The 15,678-nt window shown below is 39.4% G+C and overlaps 2 protein-coding genes across 3 annotated transcripts; both read right to left on the reverse strand.

The window, feature by feature from the left end:
* Positions 1-4,834: 4,834 nt before the first annotated feature.
* Positions 4,835-6,198, reverse strand: LOC104438743. The gene is made up of 2 exons (XM_018870527.2): positions 5,585-6,198; positions 4,835-5,205 (listed from the first exon to the last, which is right to left on the reverse strand). Exons 1-2 carry the CDS (start codon positions 5,979-5,981, stop codon positions 5,060-5,062), a joined length of 543 nt encoding a protein of 180 aa, XP_018726072.2. The 5' UTR covers positions 5,982-6,198; the 3' UTR covers positions 4,835-5,059.
* Positions 6,199-9,748: 3,550 nt separating this feature from the next.
* On the reverse strand, positions 9,749-14,430 carry LOC104435955 (afadin- and alpha-actinin-binding protein). 2 transcript variants are annotated; one of them, XM_039310453.1, is made up of 16 exons: positions 14,225-14,430; positions 14,111-14,139; positions 13,922-14,033; positions 13,665-13,762; positions 13,227-13,323; positions 13,056-13,145; positions 12,892-12,954; positions 12,668-12,742; positions 12,525-12,590; positions 12,350-12,427; positions 12,012-12,122; positions 11,842-11,919; positions 11,640-11,759; positions 10,825-10,868; positions 10,702-10,729; positions 9,749-10,162 (listed from the first exon to the last, which is right to left on the reverse strand). In XM_039310453.1, the coding sequence occupies exons 1-16, from the start codon at positions 14,258-14,260 to the stop codon at positions 10,139-10,141; spliced, it is 1,149 nt and encodes a 382-aa protein (XP_039166387.1). In that variant the 5' UTR covers positions 14,261-14,430; the 3' UTR covers positions 9,749-10,138. The 2 variants fall into 2 exon arrangements, with proteins under 2 accessions (XP_039166387.1, XP_010046980.1); XM_010048678.3 differs by having other exon boundaries at positions 14,111-14,142; positions 14,225-14,429.
* Between the last annotated feature and the right edge of the window lie 1,248 nt (positions 14,431-15,678).

Here is a 15,678-nt window from a genome sequence, read left to right on the forward strand (position 1 = left end):
TACACTTTCCTCTCAATTCGAGTATGATTTTTGTTAGATCAAATTAAATATGGAAATATTTCAATAATATAGATCAACTCAAGTATAAATTGAGTATGAGTAACTAAATTTGTATTATAAAGAAATAAGTCAAAACGGTTTAAATAGGTCAATTGAAATCTGATCATTTTCAATAGATCCACTTGTTTGACGGATAGATATATTATGTGCATTCTAGCCGCCAAAATGCATAGAACAATAGAGGCGAAATGAAATATAAATTGAGCTCGTTCGATCTACAAAGCTACTGCTCTGAGCAATGAACACGACAATGACACTTTTCGAACTCCCATGTTGTTCTTTATTTTTCATGAATTATAGTGATGCCGGAGCCTTTACTGAAGCTGGTCCACTGGTTCCCAAACCACCCTACAAAAGGGTCGCTGAGGGCCGATGTACTTATAAGCCTCATTGATTGCACAAAATTGATAATTTCAATTGGACATAATTAAAACAATAGAGCAAGTACTTAAAAAGAAGGCAAGTCCATGTGCCTGACGTTCGCTTTATTGTCGTCTGTAATTCCAATTTTTCTTTCGCAAATGGATGAAGCAAAGTATAGAATCAATCGCAACGTCGAAAATTGAGCTAATTCTATATGCCTCTTCTAGAAGAGTTAGAGCACATCCCACAAAATTTAGCAAGCCATAATTGACTCAGAGTTGGTAAAAATGAACATAAAACGAGACTTTTTTGGTTTTTCAATCTACTCGTATTGCTCTTTCTGATTTCGTCACTCCTACCACGAGTGTTGACTTAGAAGAAACATCAATCGATCCTATTGTTTGCTCGAATCGTAAGAAATGGTTTTGAAGATAATGAAGTTACTTACTAAAGAGGAAAAAGGGAATCATAAGGAGGGTGTAATTATTTTCGAAAGTGACTAAGACTTGGTCAATATCAAGCTTAGGTTCGTCGAACTCATTATTTAGGAAGTTAGGCATCTACGCAATTATCCATTAGACCGTCCAAAAGACAATCATGCTGATCAAATCTAAGGAAAATTCAATGTCTTCCCATGTTAGGCAGCGTTTCTCACGCCCCCATTCTCTCTCTCTCTCTCTCTATGGGGTCAACTTGGAAAGCCTTTACTCAATCACGAAAATTTACGTAGTTGTTGCCATTTTCTTCCCTTATCTTGATCGGATGACTATTTCACTCCTATCAACATCATTTGATCATATTGGGAAGAAGGTGGAGTTGATGCCAATCTGGTTTATGGGTCCCGTTTCTTATCATTGAAATTGGAGGGCTTTCCTAATGCAAGTTCTAATAATTGACTCACAATGCCCGGCCGAAAAAATAATTCGACTCTATCATAATGCTTCCCACCCAAAATAATAATAATAATAATAATAATAATAATAATAATAATAATAATAATAATAGCTTGACACTTTATGTTGTTAAGCTTGAGTAAAGAGTAAGAGAGGTATCTGGACCAGTAATTCATTCTAATCGGGCCATCTTTCCTAATCCAAGCTGGGGCAAAAAAAAAAAGGCCCACTTTCGGTCCATTCGTCGGCCGGTGTACAGTTAGGATTGATCTTCAAACGCTTTCATTGGAAAATGTAGAGGCTCAATTATTTCATGGGATATAGATGTTGTCGGTAACAGGTGATCGGCCTTTCATAACATCTATCTTCCAAGCAAGATATGCAAGTGAAGGATCACCGATCTTTTGTTTGTCAAAATGGCCATCACTGAACTTTAGGAAACATATCTTCTAGGTGATGTCCTTAGGAGTGAGCAATCTAAAAATCGGAATGGACCACCCGAAAAATAGGTTCAGGAACTAGTTCCCATTGGGACTGGTCCCGAAATAGGTTCCAAATTTTAGGAACCAGTTGGAATTGGTACGGAAACAAGTTCCAAGTGAATACCCACCCAGGAACCGGATCAGATCTCCCTATTTTGGAATTGGTTTTGAAATCAATTTTTTGAACTAAATGCCAAAATCCAATTTCTTTTCTCCCTAAATTCTAACCTCAGCACTTCTTCGTATTTTATCCTTCCTCAAAACTTCTCGCTAATCATTCATCTTCCCCTAAATTTTTATGAATAAATGGAGAATGGAGTTTTATAATTTATGTTTTATGTTATGTATTTGAACTTTTTATCGTTTATAATTGTATGTGAGTATGCATTCATCTTATGGATTGTTGTTTTCTGTGGATAAGGATTTCTATTTTTCATCTTTCACTTTGAATCATTTTGTTACTCATAACCTCATATAATTTTGCTGTAAAAAAAGAAAAAAAAAAAAAAAAAACATGTCCTTGGGTAGACTCTAGAACCAGACCGGAAAAAAATAGAGCAAGTTTGGAGTTCAATTCAAGCAAATAGGGCTTTTAAGATCCAAAAACTAGGGGTTGTTTGTTTTGTGAAAAGAATTTTCGGAAAAACGTTTTTCTCATTTTCAGCGTTTGGTTCGTTTAGGAAAATGAGTCGACGGAAAATATTTTCTAGTCAATAGAAAATATTTTCCTTCCAAAGCTTAAATTCAAGGAAAATGATTTCCCATTTGAAAGAATCGGAAAACGTTTTCCAAAATGTTTTAAGGTCCTTGCTTGATGAAAAATTTATTATTAAAAAGAATTTCTAATCAAAAATTTTGAATTTGTTATTATTATATCTTTTCTTTTATTTTATTTTTTTTTCTTTTTTCTTGTTTCTCTTTTCTTTCTTTGCCTGTGAACGTAAACCCTAACTCCTCCTCTCCTCTCTCCTTCTCCTTCGCCCCCTCCCTTTGGTCACCGCTGCCTCCTCCAACCCTAGCCCCTCTTGCCCTCCCATTGGCTTCACTTCCTCCTCTTCCTCTTTGTCAGCGTCTTTTACACCTTTAATCATTTTTCAAATACAATCCAAACACCAGAAAATATTTTCAATCACATATCACCAAACAAAGGAAAACTAATCATTTTCCTGGAAAATGGTTTCCCATAAAACATTTTTCAAAAACATTATATTTTTCGTGAAACAAACACACCCTAGGAATTGGTTATAATAACATAGGTTCCAAGTTCTAGATTTGGAACCTATCTACCTTAAAACCGATCACTTCTACATGTTCTAGACCGTAGTGTGATCGATTTTGGCATTAATACCATTGTCACAAATTGTGGACTCGTGTACCTCCTAACATGAAGACTTAAGTATTGGACTAAAGTTTAGATATCATTTATTTTATTATCGTTTTGGTATAACATTTATGATATGTAAGCTCTGAAGAAGAACATCTCTTAGACCTAAATGGGTGCAATTTCTTGAAAGACTTTGCAAAGGAAAAAGAAACTAAGAGGATGTGTAGCACTTCCAAAGATTCAAATTTGCAAGTTCATGAGCTCTACCTTAGCAATTGTGTGTTTAGAGTTGTTGGGATTAGTCCAAGAATAAAAGAATAAAACATTATGTTTATAATCATCACACACCACCAATCCCAGATGAACTTCGAATAGAGGCCTAAATCGTTTGTATAGATAGACTTTTAGGGTGCTAAGATCCAAAATCGACAGGGAAACAACTCAAATCGTATGCTAAGGTCCCTAAGCAATCACTTAGGATTTATTTGTTTTGCAAGATATGAATAGTTTATAAAATATTTTCCTAAAAATAACCAATTATATCATTTGAAATAATTAGTAAATAAAAAATATTGTTGATATCAACAATAATTTATGTCAAAATATTTTCATAAATGATGAAAAAATTTCTTTTTTTTTATGAGCAATACAAATGATCATTTTTAGAAAGATATTTTTCAAATTATTCCTTTTTCTTGAAACAAACGCAGATTTAATAGAAAAGGAAATGATTGAGCAATGACAACAGGTGGGCTTGAAAGCAACCATCCTCAACTCTTATTCCAAATGAATTTCAGAAAATTCTTTTCGATTTTTAATTTTGAGGAACCATTTTGCTTATTGATGTCAAAATAGGGGTATAAAAATGGAGACTCTATGAAAAAGGAGGAAACCCCCTAATAAACAAACAAAAATAGGGCTTGAATGCACCTGTCTCCCAAATCTGTATAAATTGAATAGCCCATTTATATAGAACGGTAAAGAGGCCCTGATGACCATAAAAAATGACTACAATAATGAATGAATTTTTTAAACCGTACCAATTTGATCTTGTTGCCCCGGCCAACAAGCATGCATAGTCCCACTGGCTATTAATGGAATTAGAGATACTTCTAGCCAAAAAATATATAGAAGAGTTGGTGCAAGGCTAGCCAAAAATCAATGGTTTGATCCAAACTTCCTGAAAAGTCACACACCACTTACGTTCGACGTGTGACGCAACCAAACTTGCCGTAGCCTAATGGCATACCTAGCTCGGCATGCTATAACTGAGAGCCAACTACAACATGGAACTTAATTAGGTTGGTGTCTTGAAATGCATCCAAGACTAAAATGACTTCAAATTTAGAATCGTATGCTTTCACTATCATTGAAATTTTTGACAATATAAGGCACTGGAATAAGCTTATCTTTTCTGTCTTGGCCAACAAGGACTCGATGGAATTAATCATCTAGTACTCCATGACCATTAAAGGGAAAACGTGATCATCTTGAGGGCGACAGCATAAAATCCCATCATCACCAACATAGGACATAAAAATTTCTGCATTTTCTCAAATTTCATCAGAAGTCTATAGCTCGCAGTTAACTACATGATATACATTGGTGACAACAACACTAGCGCACACCACCCATAGGCATGTCTAATAAATTAAAGTTACATTTAATCTTCTGAATTTAGATAGGAATATGACGGAATAAGGTTGAATTATAAATCCTCTAAATTTCCGCCGAATGCTGCGTTTGGTAAATATATATATATGGATATGAATATCCTGGACCAAGTGTCCATTATCTCAAGTCACGTGATCAGGACAAGATGGCTGTCCGGTTCTTGGCGCCGTCCAACCTCAGCCGTCGCCTCACCACCATCATCACCCTCATCCCAGGTCACGAGCTGTCTCCATTTGGCTTTTATTCGCTTCTATCACCGGCCATTACTTTCCTTCATCTCCAATAGCCTTCCGTCTGAAAATTTTGGGAAAAGAAGGGGACTTTTCTTTTAAAGCTTCGATCCTTCTATTGGTTGCTAACACGTGCCCCACGCAACTCGGTTGATGATTCTCTTTCCAAGACTCTTCACCTGTGAACACAACATACACATCAGGGCTTCTTTTCCCAATCTCTCATCTCTTTCTTACATAATAATATCTCGACGGCGACGCCAAATTCACTTATGAATTTCATCGAAAAATTCGTTCACGCGCAACGATTGAATATGCTGATAGTTCCTTCGACCCCTCCTTCACTACCCACCCTTAGATGGGGTTTTTTTAGCCAGACTATATCCAAGCTATGTCCAAACAACTTCGGATTTCGCATCACTTCAAAGGCAGGATAGAATAAAAATTATAAAATTTATCCTATTCAGAATTTGTCTGACCAACCAAACGGTGCCTAAAATCGACAAAACTGACTATCATGGCCAGAAGTGCAAGGCCATTCATTTGAACTGAACTTACTCGTAGCTTCTGAGCCCCTTGCTTGATTCTTGGATCTGGACATCACCAACCGGGGCAACTTGTTCATGATCATCCTCCAAAGCTTCTTCTTTAACCATCTCGAAGACGCCTCTTTGATGCCACCATTATGTTTCGGCATCGATGGCAATTCCATACTCGAGGAGGCCGAGATTGGAGGGGGCTTGATTCTTGGGACGTTGATGGGTGGGTCGACTTTGCATTTTCCAGGCTGCAATTCCCATTCAAATGGGACTTGACCAGGGCTGCGATACTGGTCATAGTGGTTAGAGTTGCCCATCGACGGCCGCCTTGAAAGGATTTTCTGCACGGAAGAGCCTTCACCTTCTAGCACAGAGTCTGCCCTGCGAGCTTCAGCTGTTTTTCTGTGAAAATCCATTTTTTTTTTTTTTAACGTTTTTGATCCGAGAATGATGTCTGTGGGTGTGTCGTGTTATATTACACATCAGAGGTCGGAAGTGTATCCGCCAAAACTGGTAAGGTAATCCATCCTTAGCGGCAAAGGACTTTGGGAGTAATTATAATTCCTATTCCTTCAGATCCTCCTTACTCTTTTGTCACTTGCCGGTTTTGAAGAGAGAGACTTCCTTTCATGTATTTCCCGCATCTCAAATGGGCATTTGGTCCAGCTCTTTCTTCTTTTAATGAGCCAGACACTTCTTCTTTTTTCTCTTATTTGACTTTCGGGCCCAGAAAGTGTTCCCTATTGATTCCATGGTTGAATTAGCGCAACGATTCAATCATGACGCTTGCTTGGTAGATAATTCCAATCAACTTCGCATCCAAATCTCAAAAACCCATCTTTGATTAGTTTGCTTTGTCACATTTTACTATCACATGGAACGGTCAAAATATAAAACGGGCTCCTTGGACACCTACTAAGGATGACAACCCACGGGTGGGCTTGACAAAGGTGGGCTTGGAACAACCATTCTCGACTCGCATTTCAAATGAATATCAGAAATTTTTTTATTTTAAATTTTGAGAAACCATTATGTTTATTGGTATCAAAATAGGAAATAGTGTATAAAAATGGAGAGTCTATTCTCTCTTCCTTTTTCTTTGAAGAGGATGCCCTGATAAACAAACAAGAACAAGTTCGAATGTGCCCCTCTCTCATATCTGTACAATAGAGTAAGCCCATTTATACGGAATGGCAATGGGCTCCAATGACCAGAAAAATAAAACAAATTGTTTAAACCTTACCAACTTGATCTTGTTTCCCTCGACGACAAACATTGTTATAATTGGGATTAAGGATACTTCCAGCAAAAAAACGTATTGAAAAGTTGGTGCTAGGCTGGCCAAGGATCAAAGATTATTAAAAGCTTGGTTTAGAATTCCTGAAAAATTACACATCACTTACGTTCAATGTGTTGCATCAACCTAATTGACATGCCTCACTTGGCATGGTACAAAGGAGTGCCAAAGACAACACGAAAAATGTGTCCAAGACTAGAATGAGTTCAAATCTAGAATCGTATCCTCTTGCTATCTTTAAAATTTTTGAGCGATTTGATTCACTGGAATTAGCTTTATCTTTTCTGTTTTGGCCATCCATAATTCAATTGAATTAATCATCAAGCAGTCCGTGACCATTAAAGGAAAACTGGGATCATCAACATAGAATTCCACCATCACAAATATAGCAAATAAAAATTGCTGAGTTTCTCAAGTTTCATCAAAAAGTCTATAGCTCCATATTAACTACATGACATATGCTGGCGGTACCAGCGTCAGCGCATGCAACCCATAGACATGCCCGATGAACTAGATTCCCAAAACTAACAACTAAAACACAATTAATGAAAAAAAGAAGAAAAAATCCACGTCAAAAGAAGAAGGAGAAAAGGAAGAACATCTACATGCTCATCTAGAAGGCCTATGGTTACGTCCTTTCGCCAAGTCTGGTGACTGCGGAGGAGCAGCGAAGCAGAAAGACGAGGCCGAATGCGTTGACGACGACGATGTGGACGAACTCGAGTTGCTAGAAGAAGATGACATACGGTTGTCGTCGCTAGAAGTGCAAGAGGACCCGTTCGAACTGCACGTGCACGCGGCTGCGGGGCCTCTCGCTCGGTTCTTGGATCTGAGCATCATCAGCTGGGTCTTCTTGCTCTTGATGTTCCTCCAAAACTTAATCTTCAACCAGATCGAAGAAGACCCTTTGGGGCTATCGCCGCAGTACGGCCTCGGCGGCAACTCCATGCTCTTGGAGGCCAAGACCGGCGGGGGTCTGATTCTCGGGAGGTTACCAGGGTGGTCATTCTTTGGCGGGTCGAACTTGCATTTTCCAGGCTGCTGTTCCCACTGAAATGGGATCTGGCCGGGAAACCGGAACAGGTGGTAGCGATTGGAGTTGCCGACTGATGGCTCCCTCGAGAGGATCCTGGAGAAGTAGGAGCCTTCACCTTCCAGCACGGAGGCTGGCTGGTGGCCTTCAGCTTTTGATCTCTGAAGATCCATTCTTTTTCATCTTCTTGATCTGAGAATGATGCCCGCGGATGTGCTTGTGTTAGTGTTATGTTATATATGAGAGGTTGCCAGTGGAGTGTATCCGCCAAATCTGGCAACGCAAATCAATGTATAACGGCTTGGGATTTGACAGTGAGTAGAATCCCCTAATATCCCTCCAAATCCTCCTAATTTGTTTGTCATTTACTAGTTTTGAACAGATACTTCCCTTCATGAGTTCCTTCATCTTAAATGGGCATTTTGAACAGATACTTCTTTCCGCCAGCCAGACACTTTGGGTTGTTTTTTTCCCTATTTTTTTCCTTTCTCGATTTCAATGTTCGGGCCCAAAGAGTATTCCATAGTGATTTCATGAATGAATTGGTCATAATGCTCGCTCGATATGTAATCCCAATCGACTTCGCTTTGGAATCTCGAAAGCCCCCGTCTTTGATTAGTTGGCTTTTTTCGAATTTTACTACCATGTGGCATGGCCAATATATAAGACCTTTTTAAATGGGCTCTCTCGACACCTACTAAGCCACCAAAACGTCCCTTTGTAACTGGGTGATTAACAGGACTTGTGTGTTTCTTTCCTTCTTGGAAATAATACATGTTTTTCCACCTCCATCTTTCTTGCTTGTCTCACTTTTGACCTAATAGAATTAGAATATGTGCAAATTGCAATAAGTGTGGGCAAATAACAGTTTTGGGTTTTACCAAACCATATGGCAGCACAATCATGTCTATGCTACAATGAGGAAAGATGAAGACAAATGTAATAATAAAACTCTTTATAGCCTTCCAACAACCGAATGCAATTTCAATCTAACATTGGTCTTAAATACAGATAAATAAATAAACATTCAAATGTCACAAATTCTCTCTTTAGCACAATTTATTCATTTGATTTTTAAGAACGAGAGTAAGAAGATATTCGTTTCAAGCACTGGATCCAAATTTGAAAAATGTTTATCTATCAATAAGGGACCGCAAAAAGTTAGATAATTAGTTCAATATATTTGTTAAAAGGAAGAAAGTTTATTTGCTTTTCTCTTCTTATGAATAAGGACTAGCAGTCTAGTATTGATGCACACGGGATACATGTGTAAAGTTGAATTGCACGGTAAGAAACTATCAGAATTTAGTAAATTTTAATGTGGTTAGTAACTTCTTCTCCGTCACGTGTTACAAGAACCAAGTCTTTTTCAAACCGTATCCTAATCTCTTTGCTGGAAAAACAAGTTCTGTCCTTCTCAGATCGGCAATTTTGTCCCGTATATAGTATCTCCTACTGTTGACAACAGTTTTCAAGCTACCAGAAGTTAGGATTTTTTAAACACGATTAATGACTTTTAACGCGAAAGATATGAGACCATAGTTTTTTAACGAAAAATAAAAATAACTTAAAAAACATTTCTCATCGCTTAATATAATCAGTCAATTAAAAAATATTTTAATAATTGACAACAATTTCTGATTAAATATTTTCATGAAAAATCAAAATTATTTTTCATTCTTTCATTTTCATAAAAGATACAAGTAATCAATTTTTTTATTAAAAAAAATTCTCCAAATCACTGACTTTTCAGAAAAAAATTCAGCCTAAAGGAAGCTTTCCATATTAATTGATATATTTTGCATATTTGAAATAACATACCATTCATTTGTGAGATCTTCATGTCTAGTATCTTTCCCAAGCGAAAAGTAATTTTCAATAAGTTAAGTGGCCGATAACTTTTCACTGTGAGTTACTCAGAAAAGTCAGCATCACGATCTTCCGAAGTGTCCCACAGGCAATCAGCCTTCACTCTAACACCATTTGCTGAAGACAAGCTACAAGATGATCAATATTGACAGACAATGAGGTACAAACCTCCTGATGATCTACTGATAACTGTTTTACTAGCTTCTGAAGCAGTCTCACATGGAGTAAACGAAGGTTTACAATTTGTATCGCTGCCATCATCTCAGGGCATTGCTGAACTTGGGGGATGTTTGAAGGACAATAATACAGAGAGACAAGTTCAGTCTCCTTACTGAGTTGATAGGAGCCGACACCTTCAAGAGAATCTTTACCCATCAAGCTGGGTCAGTTCGGAGCCCCTAAAATTAAAACTGAAGCAGTCAGGGCATATCAATATGAAACTCCTGACACAAATTTATGGAAAGAGATGATAAGCATCTTGAATATGCATTATCCGCATGTGATAACAGGTAACCCTTTCATCCATCAAGTACAGTAGTCAGAGAACTGGTGGTCTTGCCCACAATAGGTAATTTCATTATCAGTGTCATCCTCACTTAATTTTCTAAAAATTACGGTCTCCTCAAATCAAAAGGGAACAGTTTAATTTGTCTAAGAGGATACTCAATCGTCGAGGGAGATATACCCTGAACCACCAAGACACCGTCCTTGCAGAGTTAAGGTTCCAAGAAATTACTCCATGCACATTAAGAGGCCACATTATCTTCTACAGATTAAAATAAGTTCTCAAGAGCCGAGACCAACTTGGCCAAAATATACACAGATAAAGGAATCACACAGCAGGACTAACTCTTTTTAGTTAGCATCATCATATGCATAAAAAAAAAAAAAAATCTAAACAGGGCACCACCCAATTTAGGTAATGATCAACCTATACCTCGAGAGGAGATGATATAATTGGCTCCCTGTCAAGGCAAAAAACATAAAACAGGTCCATTAGGTTTCCTTCTTAAGGTAATTCTGAACATGACATCCACTGAAAGGCAACATGAAAGGATACCTTGTTCTCTCGGTCTTTGCAAGATGTTTGGTCATTATCGATGCCTGCAATAAATGGTTAGGGTTATACAATGGTTCAACTTCAAAGAAGACTCACGGCAACCCCAAGCCCACATGTCAAACGAACCAGACAGGGAAAGTTATGTAAATGACAAGGAAAAACAAGAAATGGGACATACTCATCCCTGGTTCAGCTATACCAAGCCATGAACAAATTGGGGAATGGTTGAAGAACATTCAAGTGAAAAGAGTTAGTGAGTATTAGCCAAGACCTCTAAACTTGGACTTTTTCCCAACTCTAAAGCTGAAAAATAAAGGAAATCATCATTATTTACGTCTTTATTACCAGTTTACAGTGTATAGGTTCGCCAATTGATGGGTCAGAAAAATCAAATATTTTTTTAGTAATGAGCAGAGCACATTAACATGCCTCAGAAATTGCAGCAAAAAGGAGAGACAAGCAAATTGCAAAATTCGATGCACGAGTTTAGAACCTCTATGTGAGAATTAATGCTAGCAGGACATGCAAAATAAAATTATGGTAAATCATAGCTCCAAGCCTCCAGCAAACTGCCCATCAGGTGAAGTGTACAAAGCTTCTGATTGGAATCCACTTCTATGGCTAAAGATGATAAATGGTAAACAGGTTGATAGGCATAAATAAGAAGGGTTAAGCGGCAAGATACAACAAGATAATGTTACCTAAAAACTAATCAATAATTTTGACAATGATGACAATCAGCAGCATGACAAGCCTTAGAAAAACATATGACCTGAAATGCCCGTCTTTTATGCAGGATGAGCAAATTTCAGTACCTGTTCCTGAATGATGCTCCTTGCCTCAACAAGTTGAGCTTCAAGTTCAAGCTCTCTCTCAGTAGCTTCAGAAGTAACTTCTGCCCCTCTCTGTGCATCTTGCAGTTGGACCATCCGTTCCTACAGTGTCGCAGCATAGAAGTCAACTACGTGCTTGAAGTTGGCTAGATCGCTATTTTTTTCGAGGAAGGTTGAAAATTACCTTTATAGAAGCCATTTTATTTCTAAGACTTTCTTCAATTTGATCTCTGGCCATATGAAGGGGCAGATCGAAGACATCCTAGAGATATTAAACAATTAGTCACTCGAGTAAAAGCAGCAGCACTTCAACAAGGAGGAATAAGATACCACCAGTTTTAAAAGATGGCTCACCGTTCTCCCGCCCAACGGAGACTGGGAAGGGTCATTTTCATGTTTTCCATTGGCAGCTTGAGATTGCTTGGGTAATCCATTTGGAGCATTGAAAAATTCACGCATATCTGTCTGCAGGCCAATACCGGTGGTGTGACTTTAACTGTCCATTCAATCCAGACATTACCAGGCCCAACTAAATCGACTACTTTCATTCTATGAAGATGAAAAATAATTGAGTATGTGGATGGTCTAGTTAGCGAATTCATGCGGGATGCTCCCAAAGACAAGCCTACGACTCTTAGCTCAGCAGAAATGCAGATGGGAAAACATAATTGAGAAAGTTCTAGCATACATACTTGCATTGACCGCAATAATGCCCGCAGATCATTGTTCTCAGCCATCAGCTCTTGATTTTTGGCTTCATAAGCATCAACCTGTCGGTATCAGCAATGACATCATAAAGGGATAAAGGGAATGACATGCCAATACCCCATATATCATCAAGCTAGGCAATAGAAATAGGTTACGCACAATTTTTTTGTAGAAGTCATTATCAGCCTTCTTCCCGTTCCATGTCCCACGTTGCCGACCTTCTTTCTGTTTATACATAAGATATCATCAGGAACCCCCAACCAATAGACCAAAAGGCTAAACTGCAACAGAAAAATGGTTACCTGAAGCAAATTCATTATCTCCATCCCCGACCTAGATTCCTTCTTCTTTTCCATCAAAACTTGGTTTAGCCTCTCCTGCAAATGGAAAAGGAGTTCTTCAATATTAAAGCCACGGTCCACGGTCTATATAGTTAAATTCAAGGAATGCAGTATAAGCTGATACATCTATGACCATAGAGCATAGGTTCTCTTAAAGAATCTCAAAATACAACGTAGAAGTGAACCTGCAACTTTATGTACTCCTTTTCTTTTTTCTTCATCTCGTGTATCTGCTGAGTCCTCACTTGCTTTACAACGTCAGCAAAGCACATTAACCATGATCAGTATCCGACATTTCATTTCATGCAGCCAAAATGAAGACGCAGTGCTAAAATTCAACAATCCTAACCTGATTGCCAATGACCATCCTCTGAAATTCATCTCTCTCCTGTTGTAACTTCTCAATCTGGGCCTTAGACTGAGCTGCAGCTTTAGCTTCCTGATCATGACGAAGACATGAATCATCAACCAAACCATGGGTCGCAACTGTAAGCACTTCACAAAGGTCCGAGCTTCTTACCGTTCGTGTAATCGTAGCGATTTCCCTGTCCTTGGCCTGCAGTTGTGACTCCAGCCTCTCGACTTTGGCTTCCAATCTCGAGATGTCCGAAAGCAATCTATCACGCAGAAAAAACTTATCAATGCACGCAAAGATCACATACCCGGCACCATTTCAATTCCTCCCGATATACTCCTTCCAAGCCGCGCTACAAAAAAGTACTCCGTCCGTACTAATGGCAGATTCTACTTAACCACATTGTCGAGCAATCATTTATGCTAAAAGGCTAAGAAAAGCCAAGAAATTGATCTAAGCAAAACAAAAAGGACCGTGCTTTTCAGCAAAAAATTCAAAATTTGAGCTCGATCTGCCCAGATGGAACGATTGTCTCATTATTATTAGATCAAAATGAGGCAAAGAAGGAGAAAGGGAAGAAGACGAGACGAGATGGGGAGGTACCGCTGCCGCTGCTCGTTAGCGGAGTCTCTGAATTCGACATCGCGCTGCCTCTGCTGAAGCAGAGAGTAAATGCAGTTGCAGGTCCGGGCGATCGACACCTGGCGGAGAAAAGCAAGCGAGCAAGCGAGAGCAACCAGATCAGGACCACCGAAACGCAACCGCCAGCGGAGGGGGGCCCAACCTTTCGTCAACAACAACAACAAACAAACCACCCCCAACAAACAAACAAACAAAAAAGGGAAAGAGGGAGAAGGGACCGGATCGGCGGCGAAGAGGTCGAGGGAGGCGGGGAAGCCGAAGGTGACGAGCGTCTGGTTGAGGTAGCGAGCGCAGTGCTCCAAGTTGCCGGCGTCGGCGAACGCGTACTCCCTGCACGGAAGACCCCGAGCGGTCAATGGCCAGGGCACGCAAGCACGCGAGAAAGGAAGGGAGGGAGGGAGCGTTACCCGGTGGAGAAGGCGGCGTGGGGCGACGGCTGCTGCCGACGAGAAACGCAGACAGAGGTTAGAGAGAGAGAGAGAAGGGAGGAGAGAGAAGGGAGGAGAGAGAGTGGGACTTACGCGGAGATCGAACTGGTGGGTGTCAGTGGCTGCCATTGATGTGGGAGGAAGGAGAGGAGAGGAGAGATGAGGAGAGAGAGTCTCTCTCAGAGTAGATCTGCGGAGGAGGGAATTTGAAATATCGAAACCTCTCCCATCAGTATCACCACCACCACCTCGATGGATAGATGAGTCTCTTCTTCCTTTCTCCTTCTCCTTCTTCTTTTTTTTTTTTTTTTTGTTTAATTCGAAAGTTGGACTCGTCCCTTGGACTCCTCCTCCAACCCCCAACACCCCCTTTTCTTGGAATAAAATCTACTTCAAACCCCCTCGTCCTTTTCTCTTTCCTTTTTCTTTTTGTTTTTTTTTTTTTTTAAGGAAAACGAACATGGTGAAATGAAAAAAAATACAAAAGGATGACCAGCCCCATCTCTCCATTTCACTTCTCGAATAAAATATTGGGTGTTTCAAAAAATCGGAATTCATTTGACCAGCAGCACATACCAGACCAGAAAACGTGGTCTTGGAGATTCCTTCTTGCACCGATGAGGTAAAAGACGAATGAACCCCACGACATATAATCATTTACCTGTGAACGCAAATTCCCGGTTGAAAACTTCGCTTGATGAAATTATCACTTGGACCAAAATACCCTCGTTCTTCGTGTCGCCTCACCTCACCCCACCATGATTTTGGGATTCATATGCTTTTTATATATGGCCTCCTTCTCTATGATTTTGAGTTTTTTTGCGTTGGATTTTTCCATCGGAGTGGGTCAATTTCCATCCTTTCTCACATGTACGTCCACTCTACCGATTGAATTTTGACTTGCACATAAGGGTGTCGCGCGACCTAGATGCACCGACAATCTAAGCCATTTGCCAGCTCTACAAAGAGTTTAAGTTTTTTCCTAATATAAAAATATGGCCAAAACCCATTGCAAATTATTATTATTATTTTTTTTTTTGCCTAATATTTCATGAACCCAAAGTCACTTTACAAAGAGCTTTTATGGGTAATTTGCATTTCCTTAAAGAGTTTTGGTTTTCAGCATCTGTTTTATACCCAAAACCTATTTTCTAAAGTTGAACCAAACCTACCCTCAATTCTATTGCCAACACTTGGCATGCCATTTCAATTGCCCTCATGCTCTCCCTCTTATCGTCTTCATGGGCTTGATTGGAATTATCTTTACACCTTATTGTAATCGATATTATAAGCACTCTCATGTCCTTGCATAGTCAGTCGACAATGCCAAAGGCCAACAAGGGGCTTGATGTTGCCATCCAACTTCAAGCGACACTAGACTTAGCCTCACTAAAGGCTAACGAAGTTGGTAGGGAGGCAAAGGCATGGCTAGGCATGCTCATGTCCGATGGTCCAGGCTTGAGGTTGATTGGCAGTTCTGGTTGACGTTGCGGCTTGGGCTAGTATCGGGTAATTTGAGCAAGGGGCGAAATGAAGAGAAATGGGAA

This window comes from Eucalyptus grandis, chromosome 3, assembly GCF_016545825.1.
Source record: "Eucalyptus grandis isolate ANBG69807.140 chromosome 3, ASM1654582v1, whole genome shotgun sequence".
Taxonomy (NCBI): domain Eukaryota; kingdom Viridiplantae; phylum Streptophyta; class Magnoliopsida; order Myrtales; family Myrtaceae; genus Eucalyptus; species Eucalyptus grandis.